The 22529-nt window shown below is 37.9% G+C and overlaps 1 protein-coding gene across 1 annotated transcript in view; it reads left to right on the forward strand.

The window, feature by feature from the left end:
• kcnh5a (potassium voltage-gated channel, subfamily H (eag-related), member 5a) overlaps positions 1-22529 on the forward strand; it is an 80074-nt gene that overhangs the window by 28959 nt on the left and 28586 nt on the right. Inside the window, exons 7-8 of the mRNA XM_053675892.1 lie at positions 3026-3106; positions 7335-7764. Coding sequence (XP_053531867.1) covers positions 3026-3106; positions 7335-7764 — 511 coding nt within the window. The remainder of the gene's footprint in view (positions 1-3025; positions 3107-7334; positions 7765-22529) is intronic.

Here is a 22529-nt window from a genome sequence, read left to right on the forward strand (position 1 = left end):
TCTGAGTCAAAACTAGCTGAGTGGGATTGAACAGTGATGTAGAACCTCTGAAAGTGCTATTTTTAAACAGTATGGGTCACAATGGAATTCACTATGCCACAGTGCAAGGATTTTAGTTAGCTTTAAATGACAGCAAAAATAACTGTAGGAGGAATTCCTTCTGGAGTAAAAAAAAAAAACCTCTCCACTTCATGCAATGCGATATCAGAGTTAATGTTCCAAAAGCAAAAAAATAAATAATAATAAAAAAAATCCCAACATGGCAGTTGTTATTTTCAAACTAAATACATTTAATATGCTTTCTTAACTGTCTGACAAGTCAGCCTCTCTCCACAGCAAGGAATTCACTACAATTACATAAACAGCAGTACTCTAATTATTGATCTTATTCTGAATAAGACAATATTGTGATTAAGGTGTTTACATGAGTCACTTTTAGGATATTCCTTTCATGTTCCCGTTTTACATGTTATAGGGCAGTGGTTCTCAACCTTTTGTGAGCTCTGGACCCCTAGCATATTGCGAACAATCCACATGGACCCCCTCACGCTACAACAATTATAGGCTATATATTTATATATATTTCTGTATATGTTACTTTATTTTATTAATATTTAACATTAATAATATGAACATTGGACATTTAAAATTGAATCAAAACATTTCAAGATTTAAAAAAATAAAAAATTTTTATTGTTGGTGACATTTAATTTTACTCTCTGAATGATCTTTTGTTTATTTTATCCGTCAATGCGACACTCAAACTTCTACCCCTTGTAGGTTTTTGCAAATGATCATTTCATTTGTAAATAGATTAAAAATAAATCCGTCAGTGAACGATCAGCTCAGCTAACGTGATATTCGTGAATGTGCGCGAATAGCCAAATTGGTTCATTTTAAAACATATCTTAAATTGTTCTTACATTTGATTGACATTTATATGATATATTTGAATATATTTTGATACATTTAAGAATTTTTTTTTTTAAACATTTAAAAAACTTTCCCACGGACCCCCTGCAATTACGCCTCGGCCCCCCGGTGTATAGAACAAATATAGATTAACGTCACACGTCATTACCTCACTGCGCCACGCCTTCTGACATTCCCTCCAGAATTTCACGTATCGACATACAGTTGGTCTTCATTATGGGACCGTATACAGTTTTCCGTGTGTTTATTTTTAATTTTTACGAACGCTTCAAGTGCAGTTAATTATTTGTCATGCTATACGTGCAAATAGACGACTGCTTGTAACCACGGGCTGCGTCCCAAACCGTGTACTTACCTACTATATAGTAGCCGAAATACGTGTATTTCACCTACTATATACTGAAGTAGGTAAGTACGCAGTTTCGAACGTAGCCGTGCTCTCTTGTTTGCCGTCAAACGGTTGAGCACTGCCGTGTGTGTACGTGTTCTGTCACAAAATGCGGTGAAAACTCTCACACGACATTAATAGTGTGATTAAGGTGTGTACATGTCTGTAATGCACTTTGATAATGCGACTAAAACAGGAATACTCCACACGTCTTAATTCCATTTGTGTTTACTTCGAGTATGACTTTACCATGTAAACAATGAGCTAGTTTCTTATTTAGAGTATTGTCTTAAGCTGGTTAATATCGGATTATTGTTGTCCATGTAAACGTACTGATCATACTAAGTGACTAGTTGCCTAGTCTAGTCAATCCCTAGCATACATTCAAAGAATATTTCCAGTCCATAGTGTCCCTGTGAAAGAAAATCAAGACATGGAGAAGAGCAGGATGGAGAAATTGTGTGTGTGTGTGTGTGTGAGAGAGAGAGAGAGAGAGAGAGAGAGAGAGAGAGAGAGAGAGAGAGAGAGCTAATATATCAGCAGTGTTTTGGAAATTAAATGGAATACACTGGAGAGCAATAGAAATGTACCTTTTCTTATATTGGAAAAGATTTTTAACATATGAGATGCAGACTCAGGGAAGCGAGTGTATCTTTGTTTACCGAAGCCTGATTCAAATGACACGGGCCCGGTATGACTGAAACACATGCTGTTAAAATGTCACAGCCTGCTTCGCTGCTTGTGACCCCTTTGCATTCTGTTTTCCCTTCAGTTTATAATAAGTAGTCAGCTTCACCAGCACACTTGTTGAGTTGACAGGTGTTATGTGCAACCACCGTGTGTTGCTATGACAGACCCACATTACGCTCATTCCACAGTAGCCCTTTCTCACAACCTGCCCGAAATTGTTGCCAACAAATATAGAAAGGTCATGTCATGCACGTGAACACTGAATATACTGTATGCATGTTAAAACAGGGCTCTGAGGCTGTTGCACAACACCCAGCTTATGTCATCTTCCTGTCATGCAGCTGTCAGGTGCGTGCCTACAATTGTTCTCTATCCCCATCCTCAATGCAGTACAGCTCCGGCTGTTCAAACTTTTCCTAGAAGCTTCCTGAGGTCATTTTACTGATGTATCAATCGTTTTCTGTGTTCACACTTGAACCGGTTTTTGTTCACTGATTTGTTTGATTGCATCAAGAGGGTCAGATACTTTCACACACACTCTCTCTCATCCTTTCACGGTCACTCAGTCAAATCCTACATACTCGGGCAGATCAAATGAATGAGTGAGAGTCCACACAGCAGCCATTTTTCTGTTGAGTTATTGGGTTTATATATTGGCTACATTTGTGAGGACATGTATAGATGAAGGATGTGCTGACTCCATCTGAGTAGAAGCTAACGAAATTCTCAGGAACTGTGGTAGGTTATTGTTTTTCATGTTAGAAGATGGTGGATTACTGGAACACAATAGGATGGGTCTTCCTCTTATAGCTACATAACTATGTAAATCAATTTCAAAAACTAGTAACCACTTTTCCTTCTCCATTACATTCCATGGTTTTCTGACGCAAAATAATCTGTCAAAATGGACCAGGTTTATTTGATGCAAGTATCTAACCTCATGGAAGCAAGCTAACTAACCACCTTTTGCTTGTTTGACTTCTCTGACCTTTAGTAATGTTCTCCATTGTTTAGGACTCCATCTCTGACTCCTCTTCAGTGGGCCACATCCCGGCAGGGCGGAACAGCACACGCACCGAAGACTCCGTGCTGCCGGTAATTCATTCTTCTCTCTTTGTTGTTGTTGTCGTCGTGGTTGTCTCACCATTCGTTTCCCACCACCTCCCTGCAGCGTGCGACTCTCCTCTATGCTTCGGCTTATTGAGTATGGAGGCATTTAATGGTATTGTAATTTTATGCTAATGATGTTTTGAACAATTCACCCATGTGTTTGTTTGTCTAAAGTGATTTTAGATGCGAAGCAATCCAAATTAGCTTGCCGCATTAAAACCGTGCTCTCTAAGCAGACACTGCAGGCACCTGCACACACACACACACACACACACACACACACACACACACACACACACACACACACACACACACACACACACATACACATGCTAGTGAAATTTACTAGAGCTATTATTGAAGCATTGTGACCCGCTCTCTTCTGGCACAAGCTTCATTTCTTGTATAATGCAAAGCTCTGGTGCGTAGTTCCTGGAGAGGTTTCAAGGGTTGGATGTCAGAAGTAATGTGTGTTTGTGAGAGGATTTAGCTTTTGTCGAACTCCCAAATATCCCCATACGTGAATGTAATACATTTGTCTGTGTGCATGCAGGAAGGATGAATATGGTTACCACAGTTAATAACAAATGTTTGTTCACTGCTTCTGTAATCTTATTCAGTTATAACAGCTGTTAACCCATGGTGCATTCTACATAGAACAGTGTTACTTAAAGTAGGGACCCCCAGGGACCAATGGAGTATAGCCACAGGGTGATTTAAAGAAAATCAATAGAGTGGTGGAAATCCTAATCCATCTATGCATCCATCCATGTTCTGTACCGCTTATGCCACACAGGGTCATGGAGAGCCTGGAGCCTATTCCAGGGGATCCTGGACAGGGTACCAACCCATCACAGGGCACAATCACACACACACACTACACCAATCAGCCTACAATGCATGTCTTTGGACTGGGGGAGGGAACCGGAGAACCTGGAGGAAAGCCTCAAAGCATGGGGAGAACATGCAAACTCTGGGCACACAGAGCAGAGGCGGGAATTGAACCCCTAACCCTGAGGCAATCATGCTAACCACTTAGCCACCGTGCCCTAAACCTCAATAACTCAAAAGCAAATTGACCTAAATGGACCTAATGTATTCTGTCAGAAAAAAGTTCAGGAATGAAAATTCCATGGCTCCGTATAGTATTGTAGGTTTAGATTATATTCATAAAACTAAGAGAATACAAAAGTGTAATTATTATTATTATTATTATTATTATTATTATTATTATTATTGTAGTAGTCGTAGCAGTAGTACTTGTTGAATTTTTTGTGACGTTGAATTATTCAATAAACTCATGAAAATATCAAACATAAATGTAGTTTATATTTAGAGAAATTCTATAATTTTAGATTAAATTGTAACAGGTTTACATTTATATTGCCTATTTGATGCATATTTTTTTTTAAAAAAAAGAAAAAAGATTTTTTTTTCTCCAAAATTACGAAAGCAAAACACTATGAACAATTATCACCAATATCTTTTTCCTTTGTTACTATGGTAACACAAATACTTGTGAATACTCACCAGTTCTGAGCTATTTCCCCACACAGTTCTTCTACTCCAGTTCTCTATAGGCTTAACTCAGGTCGTCAGTTTCCTTACTGGGAAACTGCAAAATGTTGCAGTTTGCTGGATGTTAAGTATGCACAAAGCTCTGAATGATAAATTACTAGGCAGAAATTAAAAGATTCATACTATGCATAGGCAATACAATGACTGGCTAGCAGTGACTAATCATATGACATGCTAATCAGTGACTGTCATGTGTTAGCATGAAAAAGTATTGTTTATTTTATTCTACAAACATTTATTTTTTACTTTCCCTTCCCCCTCCATGACAGTGTTGTGGGGAAATTGCTCCATTTGCATGTTTGAGAATTTGCCCTTATGATTATGTGACAGCTAGAAAAAAAAGCAAGCAAAAAAAAAAAAAGCATAGGACTATGCTAATTAAAATTCTGAGGTGCACACTGGTGCAGCTATTTATAAATGGTTCCAAGTTGACAGTTTGCCACTTGCTAAAGCTAATGAAGATGCAAGAATTAGGCTAGCCACTGCTAGTTCACTTGTTTCCCCTGTTATCCCCATAAATCTTGTCAGGTGTGAACATGGAGCCAAGGAAATTCAGGGATTATGTTGTATTAGATAGAAGCTATTATTTTGTAGACTTTTAGTCTTTTAAAAGAGTAGGCAAGCAAAACATTTGATTGTCATTAAATAGAGAATATCTGAAGAAATACAATAGCATAGTTTGGCATGTTAATTTGGCTTCATTAAGACCTCTTATTTTCACATGGATGAGGTTGGCAAGTGATATTTAGTTTTTGTTTTGTCTAAGGATCTATTGTTTTAGTCTGTGTGGGCGTACCTGCGACAGAGCACCCTTTTACTCTCTTTTGCAAGAAAAAAAAAAGTCTTTTGCAGCATGTTGCCTTTCTTTACATTAGTCCAGTTGTTGGTTAGTATTTCAAATTTCAGTTTTAAAATTGAAATTGAAATATTAACCAGCAACTGGACTAATGTACATAATATACTTCATTAGTCCGAGCTTGACTGAGAGGAATTAGTTTCAGTTCATTTCAACACAACATATTTAAAAACAAGTAGAGTCAACACAGAATACATAAAACACACTTGATTAACAATGTATATATAAATGCAAACTGAATCCAGTATGCAGAACTCAATAGAAAACAAGACATGCATCATGTAAAAATCCAAAAGAAAAAAAATCTGTAATAAATGCTGTAATACATCCATCCACCGTCTGACCTGCATATCCTGCACAGGGTTGCGGGGAAGCCTGGAGTTTAAAATTGAGGCAAAAGGCAGGGGCAGCCTGGGGGTGCCAACCCATCACATGGCACAATCGCACACACACTCATTCACACACTATGGACAATTTGGAAATGCCAATCAGCCTACAACACATGTCTTCAGAGGAAATCCCACATGCACAGGGAGAACATGCAAACTCCGCACGCTGGGCAGAGGCAGGACTTGAACCCCCAAACCTGGAGGTGCGAGACAAACGTGCTAACCACTAAGCCACCAAGCCCCCCTTTGTAATTCATAAATGCATACAGTACTACCAATCAAGATGGAGCTATGAGGAGTTGAGGAGTCTAACAGCAGTGGTTAGGTATTATAATGAAACCATGCTGTTGTGCTTGAGATGCGTTATTATATTTAGACTACTGAGATTTCAGGTCGGTGGCCACTCTGATAACACATTGACTTTATGATGATCCCCCTGTTTCCTCCTACTTGAAGGAGAAGTGGAGACTTTGATGTGACTGGAGAAGGGGAAGTGCAGCTGCCTATTACAACCTCTGCTCTCCTCCTTCTCTGGGTTGAAAACTGTTAGATCAAAGTAACTATAGGCAAAAGATGGCTGAATCATTGCTCAAACTAGAATTATTCATGGGAAAACGATTGAGATGATACCATAGGTGCTTAAAATATCCCAAACCAAGTGCTTCTCACAATTTAAAAATGTCTTCTGGGTATTTTGTGTGTATCTTGTGGATGTGGAGACTGATATACCTTATAGTACCATTCATACTATGTGGTTACACATTACTACAGGGTGTCCCATACGTAGGGTACTATAGCGGTGCTTTGTAAGCCCTTTAGAATTTTCTATATTTATGCATAAATATGACCGGAAGCATTTATCTGCAGTTATTGCTGCACAAGGGGGTCACACCAGATACTGAAAGCAAAGGTTCACATACTTTTGCCACTCACAGATATGTAATATTGGATCATTTTGCTCAATAAATAAGTCACCATGTGTAATATTTTTGTCTCATTTGTTTAATTGGCATCTCTTGGACTTGTGTGAAAATCTGATAATGTTTTGGGTCATATTTATTCAGATATATAGAACATATTCATTTTAATTTTCAAGCACCACTGTATATATACCAGCACCTTGTCGGTTGTGCCTTCATCAGTGGATGTTCGTGGATGTCCACTTCTTGGTTGGCCTGTAGCACGTTCCAGTCTTTTTGAATTTGATGGAAGTTTGGTAACAATGTTGTATGTGATGTGCTTGCCATGATTCCTGTTAAAGTCCATTGCAAAAGTAGAGAAAATCATTTTGAAATGTTGTTGCTGATGTAAATGATCTTTCTCAAAACCCTTCTTTGGCGGACAGTCAAGGTCAAATAATATCCGTATTTTCCCTCTCTGTACCTTACAGGGTCTCAGCAGCCTTTTTAGTTCACTTAAAGTGGTGCGTCTGCTGCGTCTGGGCCGTGTGGCTCGTAAACTTGACCACTATCTGGAGTATGGCGCTGCTGTTCTGGTTCTCCTTGTCTGCGTCTTTGGCTTGGTCGCTCATTGGTTGGCCTGTATCTGGTACAGCATTGGCGACTACGAAGTCATTGATGAAGTCACCAACACCATTAAGACAGACAGCTGGCTCTATCAGCTAGCAATCAGTATCGGCACACCTTATCGGTACAATGCGAGTGGATCAGGCCAGTGGGAGGGAGGACCCAGTAAGGACACCCTCTACATATCATCACTCTACTTCACAATGACCAGCCTGACCACCATTGGCTTTGGTAACATCGCTCCTACCACGGATGGCGAGAAGATCTTCTCTGTGGCCATGATGATGGTGGGATGTAAGTGCTCTTAAATACTTTCTTTTACTGAATCAGTACTGTTCTTAAACATAGAGTTTAGAAAGATAGTATTGGTATAAAGAGTAATTTCATAATATGATGATTTGGTTTTGATATGGTAATACGTTCATCAAATAAACAAAGATAAACATCAAAATAAAGTCAACAAATGTAAACTCAGCAAAAAAAAAAAACATAAATAAGCCATAAATTAAACCTGTTCTCATTAATCCTAGATCTGTGCACACTGATATGTTTCAATAGATAACTAGAAAATGATCAGAATATCAAAAAACCAAAAATAGTCATAGAACTAACCACAATTCTAATAGCTCAGTACACATCTTTGGTTTGAGACTCACTACCGTGTGTCTCTTTTCTTTGTTCTTTCTGATTCTCATTCTTATTCCCTGACTCTTATCAGGTCTACAGGGGTAGATGATGAGGATTTTGTGAACATGTGTGGTTCTATTCAAAAAAGCAACAGCACCGCACTTAGTGAGACCTATCTTAAGTAATTAATAAGTAATTTATTAATCTTAAGTAATAAAGCCTGCTTTTCTCAGTGACCACCTTCATACATACATTAGTGGAAGTAGCTGTACATAACCGGTACTTAATTATGGTCCTGTTGGATATTTTGGTTGACTGGAGCTGCATTACATTTTAATGCAAGCAAAGGGTAAGGAGGATGGCATGTGTGTGTGTGCCAAGTAAGAAGGAGTGTGTGCTCTGTGCTCTATGCTCCAGGCAGCCTCGAGGTTACTTTCTAGACAATGGACACTTCCATCCATGGATGCATCTATAATGCCAAGGCATTTCTCTCTTTGGAAACGGAGGAGAATGCAGTTGGCTAGACCAAACTGTAATTAATAGAAATGACAGATCCATGTAAGAGAATTGCATATACATACAGTGGCATGTGTTGCTCTAATTCCCAGACAGACTGCCTTACAATGAACTGATAGGAATAGCCTGGAAACATCACTGGCTGTTACCTAAGATGCTTATTTAAAATCGGATGCGCTGTTGGCATGCGACATTTTCAGACCATCTTGCTATAGTTTAATTAGCTTTGTTTTAGGCTTTGCGAGTGGTTGAACAATCAAATCCTTTGAAATTGCAGTAGTCAGAGGCTTGGCAGTAAACAATTCTAGCACATTGTTCCAAGTCTACCACTATCATTTCTCAACCTGTTCAGAGTTTTATTATGATCATCTTGTTTAGGCAAGACCTTCCTCTAAGTTCACACAGACTAGGCTAGGAAATCATTATCAGGTGTTTGTTAGATTCTTCCACCCCCAATATCACTATACCTGATACGACCTACTGTACAAGCCCTTGTGCAGATTTAATTGTATTTCTGTCTTTTCATCCGTCTTTTCCTTTTTTCCCCTTTCATTAAAAAAAACTGTATTTTCTCTCCAGGTGTCCTTTCGCCAAATCGATTCTTTCTGCTCCATCACTCACCTAATCCTTATTGTTCTTCTTCACTCGCGTTCAATTTTCTCCTTCTCTCTCTGTCTCTTCATCTAACTATCTTGTGTTGTCTCACCAAGTGAAGCTGTATTTGAACTGATTGGGCTTGACTGTACAGGTCTGAACCTTAACTGTAATGATGAAAATGCTCATCCGTCCATTCACACTGTCTCAGTGTTTCTGCTGTCTCTTTTGGGAACACCCTGATGACTGAACAATAACTAGCACTGTATGACTCCAATATGACTGGCCCTGAGCTTTATTCCTGATTACTGTAATTGGGTACTACAGAACACTCAAAGGGATAGAAGGTGTAACAGAAGCCATTTCTTGTTTTATATGTGAGTCAGAGCGAGGTAGGTTTATCTGGTTAGTACAACCAATTGGGAGAGACAGTTTCATGAGTTTCATTGTTCAAGAATTGCCCAGGATAGCTTTTGGTGCTTTTGCTTTCAGTCAATAACTTGGCAGTGTTCATAAATCAAATGAAGTAATGAGCTTGTTAATTTGGTGCCCAACAATGATTCATTTCCTGGTAGTCTGAGCACTGATCTGGCCAGAAGTCGAGGGCATAGCTTGGCTAATTACAGCTCCTGCCCCACCTCTCCATATGGACTTGTTAACATCACCCACTAGATTTCCAATAAGCCATGTCATGAAGCCCCAAGCCACCTCCAGCTAAGAAGGACCTTTGTTTCACCTTTATGTCAGATGGACTAGAACAGGGAAATTACCAATAAGCACAGTGAACTAAAAGGGCACCCACAGAGCTAGGTTAAATTTTGAAATATATAAATGCATGGCAAGAATTTGAAACCAAGATGGAAAAAAGGAACTACATTAAAAACTGTCATAATCGTGCTGCACAATTTACCATATCATCACATATCAAATACATATGTGTTAATCATCGGTCCTCGTTAAAGAATTTCACACTTGCTCCTACATAAAAGCTTGATCTTCCCACCGTGTGACTGTCAACAGCAGAAGAAAAATTTCCCTATTATATACCAAGACAGGCATAGAGAGTGGATGAGAGAGTCGATGAGAGAGTGGATGGCACATATTACGCAACGTATCATTCTATTATTCCCTTTCAAGTGATAGGTATTTTTTTCATGTTCCTCACACCTGTATTGCAATAGAAGCAGACCATGAACATATGGTTTAGATGTCTGATTTTGACCAACTTCTCCACTGTCTAATATCAATTTAAAACCGAGTTGTGATTCAATTAAATTTTATTCTATAGTGCTGTTAACAATAAACATTGCAGGAAAACTGGCTTTACAGAAAGTTTGGATGTAGATTTAGATCGATAATGAGCAAGAAACCTTAAGAGGAACCAGACTCCAAAGGTCTGTCTCCATGACGGCTGTGACTCAGGTGGTTGAGCGGGTTGTCCACTAATCGTAGGGTTGGCGGTTCGATTCCTGGCCCACGTGACTCCACATGACGGAGTGTCCTTGGGTAAGACACTGAACCCCAAGTTGCTCCTGATGGCAAGTTAGCACCTTGCATGGCAGCTCTGCTACCATTGGTGTGTGAGTGTGTGTGTGAATGGGTGAATGAGAACCAGTGTAAAGCACTTTGAAACCGCTAAGGCTATATAAGTTCAGACCATTTACCATGACTCCATGATGGGATTAGAAATCATTACAGTATACAACTTTAGAAAAGTAAAGGCAAACAGTACTAAGTATGTTGTAGAGATGTGCAGTATGAGCATATTGTGAATAGGAGTCCTGGGGTGAGCGCGGGACAGTCATGATTACGGTAGCAGTTCTTAAAATGCACAAATCTACAGTGTCCAGTTGAGATTATCCACTAAAGCAAGAGTGCATCTTAAACTGTTTTTTGAGAAGTGCAGGATATCCATATGGGACTATCCACAACAGCAGAAGGTGGGTCACAAGAGCAGAAAGCACAAAGCAGAAATAGGGCATCAGGATAAATTACAGAGGGTCTGCCCTAACTAGCGAAAAGGGCTTAATTTAAAGTCAGCAAAGTATTAATTTTGCGATATTTGCTTAGCTTTTACTTGAAAATGACTTGCAGATAGAAAATTAAAATCTCATTTCATGCCGGACTGCGTAATAGCTGATGTTGAACTTTGCAAAAGGGAGGTTGTGCACAATTCAAGGAACCATCTTTCCTTTCAAGGAATCTTTCCTCAGTTGTTTACAATATGTAGGTGTCACACCTTGCTGTGATTGACAGGGGAGAGAGAGTATGTTATCCCTCCCACCCCAGCGAGCATGGCCAATTTTACTTCCTTGGCTCCAGTCCACAGATGGCTGTGGTATTGTCAGGATTTGAAACTCGTGATCTTCCCACGCTTTTCTGTTGCAGCACACAGGAGCATGTCACCACTTCTGTGGGGAAAAAAAAACATTGCTTAGAAACTCAAACTGAAACAAATCACTATGAGTGTGTTTGAGTATGCTAGATAACACACGAAGATGTGTGTGTTGTTTGTGATGATTCAGAGCAGCTGTGTAAATCTGTTCTGAAGTAAGGCATAGGCATACACTTTTTGTGTATTTGACATCCAGGTTTAAACTCTGTATACACGATAAATCTTTAATATGTGTCTTTGCAAGCGCACATAATAATTGGAATATACAATATGAAAATTAAGATTAAAACAAAATCTTTTCACACCTGTACTGTTTCTGATCTAGGGGAGGCTGGTATAAATGCTTGTTGGGCTAAGTGACCCTGTCTTTCAAGGATATAAAAACATCAATATAAAATTTCAATTTTGATATCCATATCAGATACTTTGCTTTGTTTTAAGTTGAATTATTTTGGACTTGGATCCAAGTGGAACAGCATTAACAGTGAAATCAGTGACAGTCATGTCAGATGATTACACAGAGTGACAGATTTGATCTCCATTTGGGCTGATATTTTTCAGCTCATCATACGTCATCAGCAAATTTAAAAGGCTCCTATAACGTACTGTACAGTGATGGGTGTAATGAAAACACATGAGGTGGATTATTTACTGTCATCTTTGTTCCATAAAATGTCTTTGGAGGACAAACAAAAAGTAAATGGACTAAATTAACAAAAAAAAAAAACCCCAACAAAAACAAACGACAGAAGCGTAAGTTTAGTGTTTATTGGTTTGAATAAATGGGTCACAGCTTTTCTGTTCACCATATTTGTATTCAGAGGAGATTAAAAGAACCCAATAGCTCATTATAGACATGAAACAATAATAAAAAAACAACAACAACAACCCAGAAGTGACTATTGCAGTGTGTGTAATAGTTTCTCCATATCGTTCCTATTACACCATCTGTGAGATTGTTGTGATATGATGCATTGCTCAAATCGAATCGAGCTATTGATAGTTATTAGATTTAATCCCTCCAATCTAATATCCCGAGCAGCCATCGCTGTTCAAACTCATAATCTCTTGGTTTAGAGAGAAACTCTCAGACTGACTGCTGGTTAACTCCTACATTGGTGCAGGAATGCAGTCTGATCTTAGGCCAAAAATATTACCTACAGCAAGATAAGCTCAGTTCCTTTACTTAATTTGAAGCAATAAATTCACATTTTTAAAATGTAATTATAATACTTTTGAAGTCTGAAAAGGGACTTGACTTCGACTTACTGTATGTACACATTGTATATGCTCTACACAGTGATTAATAACTGCTGTGAATTTTTTTCCCTTTCCATTGTTTTCCATTTGTATATGATGACGTTGCTACTCTTTAAGCAAATATCAAATCTGTCAGTGTCTTCTAGAAACTAGGTTTTTCCCTGTACTGTGTTAAGACAGCCCATGTTGTGTATAGAGTCCAACACTGGTGGGAGTCAGTGGGACCACTCTTTTTGAGGGAGGCAATTTGACCCTTGACACTGGATCCTATGAGAGCTTGCAGTCTGTTATCTAACCTGCCCTGTATATTTGCTCACGTTATGGGGAATTGCTGTGTTTTGATTTCCCCTTTTTGTGTGCTGTTTGTATGTGTGTGTGTGTGTGTGTGTGTGTGTGTGTGTGTGTGTGTGTGTGTGTGTGTGTGTGGAGGAGTTGTTGCAATGTGGTGTGGAAGTTGTGGCTGGAGACATTGGGGTTATTAGACAGAATGAGTCAAATCAGCCTGAGGAAGCCAAAGGAAGTGTGCTGAAGGATAGAGATGACTAGAGATGCTGGCTCGGGCGACTCTTAGCCTCAGGGTCTAAGTGGTGTGTCGATGCTACGCATCGATCTGTACTGTGTTGCAGAGACGGATGATGTGCTTACTGGAGGGAGATGCATTTACAGGAGACAGAGAGATTGTTTGTGATATTACAGACAGTAGGATATAGGCTGTAGCTTATTGGTATAATAAGAAGAGCACAACACAGTACAGTACCAGGAGTTCTTCGCTGTGGGGAGAAGCTTGGTGTGAATAAACAAAACAGCAAGACACTACACCATGTAAAGAGTCATCAGTGTAGAATAGGTACATTCTATCCCAAACTTTTAATAGCATTTTTCACAGCATACTATGGATTAAATATCTCTACACAAACTCCCCAACAGCACAATCAAAGATTCCCAGTGAGATTTGTGCTTTTACTCGTTTAGTATTTCTGAGCAAGCTCTGGTATATGCCGTTGCTTCCCTTTAAGTTGAGGGATTTTGTATAATGGGTCTCATGTAATGATTGTTTCAGCTGGTCTAGAGCCTAATCTGCTCTTAAAGGTCAAACTGGACTGGAGTGATTACTCCAGCTCTAATGACCTTGCTTACTCTGCTTAAGTATATCGCAATGACTCCTACACCACTGACATATAACCGTCTCTGACCAAATGCCTATAAAGCAAGTACTCTGTAAATTGATCCTGATATTAGCATCCCAATAACAAACACACAAATAATACAATAAACAATAGTTTGCCATGTACTCATGAGGTACTGATCAAGATCACATTACTGTTAACACGTTACTTAAGGGTAGTGTTCATACAGCTACATGACACATACAGTGCAGAAAGTTTCTATGACAACTGATACAGACGTATATAAACATTATTAAAGGCTTATTCTAACAGGTGATTATTCCAAAATAATGGTGATGTCTCACCAAACACGAAAACCAATCTAATTTAATGTGAGAGAAAATATTCATAAACTTTTTATTACAGTGTAATGGCATTGTCAATAGTATTCATAACAATCCTATAATTAGTGAAATTAAACTTGTTTTACTTAAGCCTACAAGAAAATATATGTATATCTGCCATAATACTTTTATGACCATTCATAAAAACCTAAAAGCGTAAATAAAAAACAAGACAACAACAACAAAAACCACTCAGAGAACGGTAGAATACACAACATTATATTATTATTGTGTATCGTATTATCAGAAGTATTAATTAAAATATTAACAGGTCAGAAAAATACATAAATTTGTCATATCAATACGTAACTTTGTTGTATCAAGATTTTGTCTTAAGTATCCATAAAAATGTATCAGGATTGTCGCTGTTAAAAACCTCCACTGTAACAGCATTATGTATTGTACAGCAGGTTTTAAGCTCATGTTACCACAAAGCCTCGGGTTCAGGAGATCCATCCTGAAAATATGCTTTGGAAATGTTCGCTTTTGTTAAATGTTTCCAATTAACTTCACTAAGCGAGGGATTGTGAGAGTAAACAAAACATGCCAGTGCTTTGAAGGATGTGAACTGGAACGGAGTAATGTTAGTCAATTGGGAATTTGTTTTTAGAGGATTTAAACCTAATATGGTAAACAAATTATATTATAGAATTCCGGCAATTTTACTGGGGTTATCTCATACAGTGTGGCAAGTAATAATCTGGAAAGACCTTTGTAATATCACAGTCTAAAACTACATTTAAAGAGAAGCAAATCAGTAAATGAATCACATGTAAATGAATCACATGAATATGAATCACATGTAAATGAATCACATGTAAATGAATCACAGGAAAATGAATCACATGTAAACGTATCATATGAAAATGAATAAATAAATTAAATGGGAACTTCACTAAGCAAGCTCACATGTCACATCATCACCATCATGTGACTCTGGTATACTGGAATTACATTGGGCTACAAAGTCAGTAAGTGTTATGTCAAAAAAAAAGTCTGTCACTTAATTCATGTGTTACGTCAACTTGAATCAAAATCGACAAAAGCAGTAATTATAGTTGTTATAGAGAATTATAGATTGTTGATAGTTGTTGGAATCGGCCTTGTTATAGGTTTATGTCAGTTATCGTGAAGGATTTGTGTAGGCATCATGTAGTCCTATGAACTACTCTTATGTAATGTGTTACCTGTTATTTTTTTGGTTGTTGTAAATATGACTTTATAATTGTCTAGCTTACAGACATAAATGCTGGTACTAGTTGTGTGATGGGTTTATTCAACTCTGAATACCTAACCTTTTTCAATATCGATAAAGCACTGAGTTGGTATGAGGTGAGACTGCATGAACAGATGATGCGGTTGCCATTTCCTTTGGAGAGATCTGCTTCAACGAGACGAAGACAGTAAGGAAGAAATGTTGGGGGGAGAAGCTCATGCTGGTAGTGAGGAACAAGGATGATGGACAGAAATGAACTCTGGCTGCAGGCTGTGCTGTAATTACTGCACCCGGGTGAATTAGTCTTTCTCCTTGCGGGACGCAGGCGTGCTTAGTACCAATGTCAGTTTTTCTTTGGGCCATTAAATAAAGCCCAGTGAGAAATAAACCTACATTAAGACTGACACTACAGGCTACATATGTATCAATTGTTTGGGCAGAAAAATCTTTTGTAGGCAATCTCCTGAAATGATTATGCTCCAAACTTAAGTGCTACTGTTCTCTTGTTTGCTTATATTTATGTGTGGTTTGTCTTTGTGCTACTCATTGGGAAACTTTTGAGGGAAAGAACCACATTAGTTTTGCATCAGATGTAGTCATTTGGAAGGACTATGCTTGGATCTTGGAATATATATATATATATATATATATATATATATATATATATATATATATATATATATATATATATATATATATATATATATATTATGGCTGTGTATATATATAAAAACAAAGTATGAGCAATTTTGGAAGACATTTTGCTAAAAAGTGTTTAATGTAATGTCTCAGACTCACTATGTTCATGTTGTGGCCAAAGTTAGAAAAGTTAGCAGAAGGATCTTAATTAAACAGTACATATGTTGAGTTTTGCCTGTCTTAAATGAAAATCATTGTTAACATGAATCACTCCTAAGTATCGTCCTGGTTGACTGACATCAGCACATCTGCTAATCTGTTGAATCACATCATGGGATTCTTACATAGACTAAGCTACAAAGCACTGGACTTGTATACTTTTCTAGTTATCGCATGCAATGGGTCCCTAAAATATAGCTCAGAAATGACGGATAACGTATCAAACTCAGTTATTTTTGTGTACTAGAATCGAGCACTTTTTTTCAGAGCTGTCTTGTACCTCCGGTCTCATGGGGCTTAACAATATGAAATGCACTCTCACTGATGATTAATTGAGGACAGAGGAAGATAAGATCTCTCGCATTACTTGATGGAGTACTGATTTATAAAATAGCTCTTTTTAAAGCATGTGAGAATGTCTTTTAATGACACCGTGGCTTGTTATTTCCTCAGAAGAATGTTTGAACAGCTTCATTAAGTGTGAGATCTTGATTTTGCTTCTTTGGACTTTTGCCCTTTCCTCAGATTTATATCTTACTGCGCTTAGCTAAGCATTGCTGAATTTTTTTCATAGCTGACGTTTATTACTGCTGTGTTGCCATAAAATCTCATAAAATTTATGTCCACTGACAATGAAATGAATCAAAACTGTATACCCATCCAGTTTGAAAATTTAGGAAACACCACACACAAATTCTTCTTGCATGCCTTGTTTATAGGTTTGTTTGTTTTTTTTGCATCTAAAAATATTGTAATGACATTTGGGCTTTGTTTTTAGTCCTCTCGCCTAGCCAGTATTTCACACTCTTGTGCTCCCCAGCTTTACTGAGCTATACATTATGCAAAGATATCTGCGTGAGCTAAACAGCATGACAGAGAGACCAGACTGTGATGAGGTGGGCCAAGGATGCATCAGTAAGCTTAAACACTGCTCACACTGCTGCCAGTCTCACAGCTCGGAGGTTCTAAAGAGGAAAAACTCTTAGCAAGACATTTTTTGTGTGTTTATGTGTGGTTATATTGTGCTGTGCTTAACGATCATTTAAGCATTAATCAGCAAACGCACAACAAATGTCTGCATTTGACCATGACATTTTAGGTGTAACACAAATGTGCCACCTCTTCTAAATTTACAATTCATTACTACAGTGACAATACTGACAATGGTAATACTTTATTATAACTATATAATATGGCCTTGGGACTGCAATTACCACATGCAGTTTTGTACTCAGTTCTCCTTTAGTGAACAGTGGACTAATTCAACAAAGACTTCACGTTAAAACCATAATGAAGTTTTATTTTCAGACTATCCGTTGTTACCCTGATGAGGATGGGTTCCCTTCTGAGTCTGGTTCCTCTCAAGGTTTCTTCCTCATATCAACTTAGGGAGGTTTTCCTCGCCACCATCGCCACCGGCTTGCGCGATAGGGATAAATTCACACATTTAAAATCTGTATCCTGTGTTTATATGTTTCTGTAAAGCCATTTTGAGACAAGGTCCATTGTAAAAAGCGCTAAACAAATAAAATTGAATTGAATTGAATTGAAAAAAAAAAAAAATCATTTAGTGGCTATTCACATGTAGTCCTCATGTTCCTGTATTGGTAGGGGTTGTGACTAAATTGTTTGAAAATTTGGTATAAAAATCATGATCTCAACTAATAAGATAGCACAATAGCTATACATGTACATTAAACAATGTTATGCTGGAGTGCTCACACTTTCACTGCTCATAAAATAGACTTGATACACAGATAACACACTGAACTGGTCTTTGCATATTTGATAACCTGGGTCTAGATATTTTATACACTCTTAGAGCTATATTCAGAGTTTACTATAATTTTAAAAGATACACCCATTTTTAATGCAGGGAAAGTTACACATATTCACAGTTGGGTTATGCAGGGATGCAGGCTGATTTTCTGAGCGGCTCAATCAGATCATTAAATTCACCTGCATGCTGTTTACGCCTACAAGTTGCCATATTTTTCTTGAGTATTGGTGTCTGAGGTGAGGCTTTGCAATAGCCTCTAGACCAACAACTTTAAACACAGTATTTGACTTCCAGGCAGAACAAAATAAAATCAGGAGGATAGAAAATGACTAAACTGAAGAAGCATTTTTTTTTTTTTTATCACAATCACAATTTTTTTTTCTTTTGCTGTCAAATACAATATGATGACATTGCAGGGGAGGATCGACAACTTTGGTTTTTGTGCCCTACAAGGAGAGTACAGCTCCAGCCCTATAATTTGATTGAAATGTGAATCATAGTGTGGTATAATGGAGATAATATTAATAATAAGTTAATACAGCTGCACACGCTTTCTAGAGAAAAGCTTTTCAAAATAAAAAAAAATATTCTTTGTCAATGCAGATGTTAACTACTGTACATTTGAACATTAAAATGAACCAAATGTGTTTATGTATTGTGTGTGCCTAGGAAAACCCTCAGATGATGGATTAAAAAATATATAATAATAATAATAATAATAATAATAATAATAATAATAATAATAATAATAATAAATGTTTACTATATGAAGTTCTGAAATATGCAGATTTTCTTGAGCTGAAATGTGTTTCTCTTTTGCACACATCTAAAGCACAAGTACATTTATAGACAAATTCTGTTCAATCTGAGAAGTGAAAAGGCCTCTGTTCAGAAGTTCAAACCATCCAGTAGTCATACCATGTTTAATATTAATATACTTTATTATATATTTTGAAGGCAAACAGGCAATTAATGCATGGCAGTTCATTAGATTTGAACTAGAATAAGAATCCTCCGGATGTCATCTTTATATTAACTCACTTTGAATGATTCATTTCATTCATTTATTTAGACATTCATCTTCAATATCCACTTTGATATCCAGGGTTGTGGTGGATCCAGAGCTTATCCCTGGAACACTTGATGTGAGGAGGCTGGAATTACCCAATATTCGGTGCAATTTAGAGCTGCCAATCCACCTACTTGTTTTTTTAAAAAAAATTTATGAGGTGGGAAGAAACCAGGGAGCCCAGAGGAAACCCACACAGACACAAAACACACACAGTAACCTGGGTTCAGGATTGAACCGCTGCCCCTGTAACTTTGTGACATATTATTATAGAATTGTAGGGGAATTTACTATGGAAAATGAGTTATCAGCTTGATCAGTCTCTCTGTTGATATCCAACAGAAAACTTCTTGTAATGACATTCCCCAGATATCAGTGTAGAGAAATCTGTATAACAACAAATAAAATAAATCCTAGTGTCCGTTTAATTTGGCACCCATTTCCTAAATCCCTTAACCAAATGATTGGTTGAGAACTTGTAGAGTAAATGTTTCATTGACATGCTCCAATCAGGATATTTGCTATCTGTAAAGTGGTGAGTATCTGAGTGTGTATTTGTGCCAAACCAGCAGACTTGCTCAGTTAAAGCCATACTCAGCAAAATGCCCTATCTGTGAAACCCTCTGGCACTTGTACAGGTTCTCAGCAGTGTGGGTTTTCAGAGAAATCACTTAGAAAATGCCCAGTGGTCTCAGGCTTTTTAATGCCCGGGATTTTGCTAAAATAGTTTGTGAAGCAGAACAGCAGAACAGGAGCACTGTGAGTTGACCATAGAAAAGTGTACATACTGTATGTTCCCTTTAGTCTCTCTTCATTTTAATCTAGTTATTATGCTTTGGGGTGGATGTGGCATGGTTTAGGAGCAAAGATGATTTTTGATGGCTAGTTCTACAATGTGTGCTTTCTGTAGGGATCAGCAGCCTGGAGCACATGTGCTGGAGTAGTGACTCAGCGTGCTGAATATTACATTGGAACTAGGTTATTAAGCTGGGAGATATTACAAGCTCTCCACTTGTGGATATACCATCATTACAAGGCGAACATGAAACTTTTATACACCCAATTTGGCAAATCCAGAATGTGCCTTTAGGGCTATCATAAAGCATGTGTTCAAAGCTGAAAGTGAAATGTTAAAGTGAAAGTCTGTTTAAATTGCGAAAGATTTTCTCTTCAGGCTGTTCACTTGAACAGAGAAATGCTGAGCCTGACATCAGCTCTTCTCCCTCCCACCTTTTCTGTGGGTTCATCAAGGGTTTGCCGGATAGGTAATGGTTCTAAAGAGTTTCTACTTTAGAACCATTAACCTTTTCTGAGAAGAAAACTTTTGTTGTAGGGTTCTTTATTGAAGCCGTGCTCCAGTTATTTGTCAGTGTCCAGAGAAAAAGTGCTAATAGTGATATTAATACATGCTATTTGTTCAACACTTCTACTCTCTGGCCTTTTCCAGGTCGGAGGCAAAAGGCTTCTGATTGTGTTTGTGTGACCTTTGAAATGCTGGTGTTATCAATTAACACTAATCTGTGGGTGATCCCTGCCTAATTACTTAGCTTATCAGACCTGTATATGCACTGGGTTCTGACGTGTGGAAATTGTTTGGCTTAGTGGGGTTGTGTGTCTGTGTTTTTCTGCTGATGACCCTATAATTCCTGATTCATACTGTCTAAACTAATATAAAAACTATAGCTTCTGTTCACCATAAAGAGTGAATTATTGGGTCGGTGCTGATCTGCATCACTGTTACTTGGCAAAGTCTTACCTAAATTACAGGCTGCGTTAAAACAAAAGCTATTACTCTCATTCAGCCTGCTTCACCAGTGTCCATATGCAATAAACACCAATAGCTCTTAATTAAACTCATGCTGAAAGATGGTTGAGCTGTGGAAAGAGGACATGTTTTCCATGGTGCATTGCTACACATCATATTGAAAAACTGCTAGCCTTGGAATCATACTGAATATCAGGCATCTGGCTTGTGCTGATTGAGCTACAATGCTTCAAAGACAAACCAGAGGGCTTGGCAATGCTTAGAGTTCAATCATGAAGCAGGGAATTAGTCCTAGACAGGCAAACTAGACAACACTAAATCAGAAAACATGGACCTGACTACAGCCATAACATTAACAGGGCAATAACATAGGCTTGCCATCATCATGGGTGCAATAGTTAAAGGAAGTAATGTGATTGCAAATAGGGGCGTTCCATTAGTAATCAGGTGACTGTGAGGGGGGATAGGAGTTTGACTCAAGGTCATGTGATAAGGTTATGTGTTCTGGATGCTGGGAGTTGTAATCCCCACCATCAAGAGCATTTGAAGTGTAAATCAAACTAATCAAATGTTTAAAGGTGGTGTACTGACCTTAGTTGTAACTACTAATAAAACTATGTAGTTACAAGGGTAAGTCTGGACCAGCCAACAGCTTCTGGGTATTTAAGTAGTTTTTAAATAGTTTAAATTACTAAGCACTACCCTTATTATTTGAAATGTTAACCCATGTGAGTTTCCTCTGGATGAAGATAAATTGTCTCTAGGTGTGAATGAGTGCATGCATGTATATGTGTGTATGGTGCACTGATGGACTGGTCATACATCCGTGGTGTATTACCGGCTCATGCCCTGTGTGCCCCAGATAGGCTCCAGAATTACTGCGATGATGACAAAGATCAAAACAGTTACTGAAAGGGAATGATCTTTGAGAACACAGAATATGGTTCTATTTCTATTTTGACTCCTTCATTGAATCCATTGGATTCAACTTGCAGTAAATCTTTACATTATTCTGGTCCTCAGTAGCCTGCTGTTTTTACTAACTGAAGGGAAGCTAGTCTATAACTGAGGTTGTCTGTAATCAGATCTACCACCCAATGTACTGTCAGTTTTGTTCCTTTCTTGTTTGGTATATGACACATTTGTGTCTTTTTATATTTATCTTCTCCGGGTCTAAACTCTTTCTTTTGCACCAGTAAACATACTGGTAATAACACAAGCACAGAGCTCAGGAACTATTTTGGTCTAGGTTTGTTCCCATGGAAACGTCCTGTGGCCCGCTACCAGTTGCGTACTGCAGATTTCAGTTACTTACAAGCTGACAGCGTATATGTCCTGTTTATTAGCGTTTTCCACCTTATTCATATTAATTAGTTCTACATTTAAGTTATACATTCAAGGAAGATGAAACAGATATATATATATATATATATATATATATATATATATATATATATATATATATATAT

Source organism: Ictalurus punctatus, chromosome 25 (assembly GCF_001660625.3).
Source record: "Ictalurus punctatus breed USDA103 chromosome 25, Coco_2.0, whole genome shotgun sequence".
NCBI lineage: Eukaryota > Metazoa > Chordata > Actinopteri > Siluriformes > Ictaluridae > Ictalurus > Ictalurus punctatus.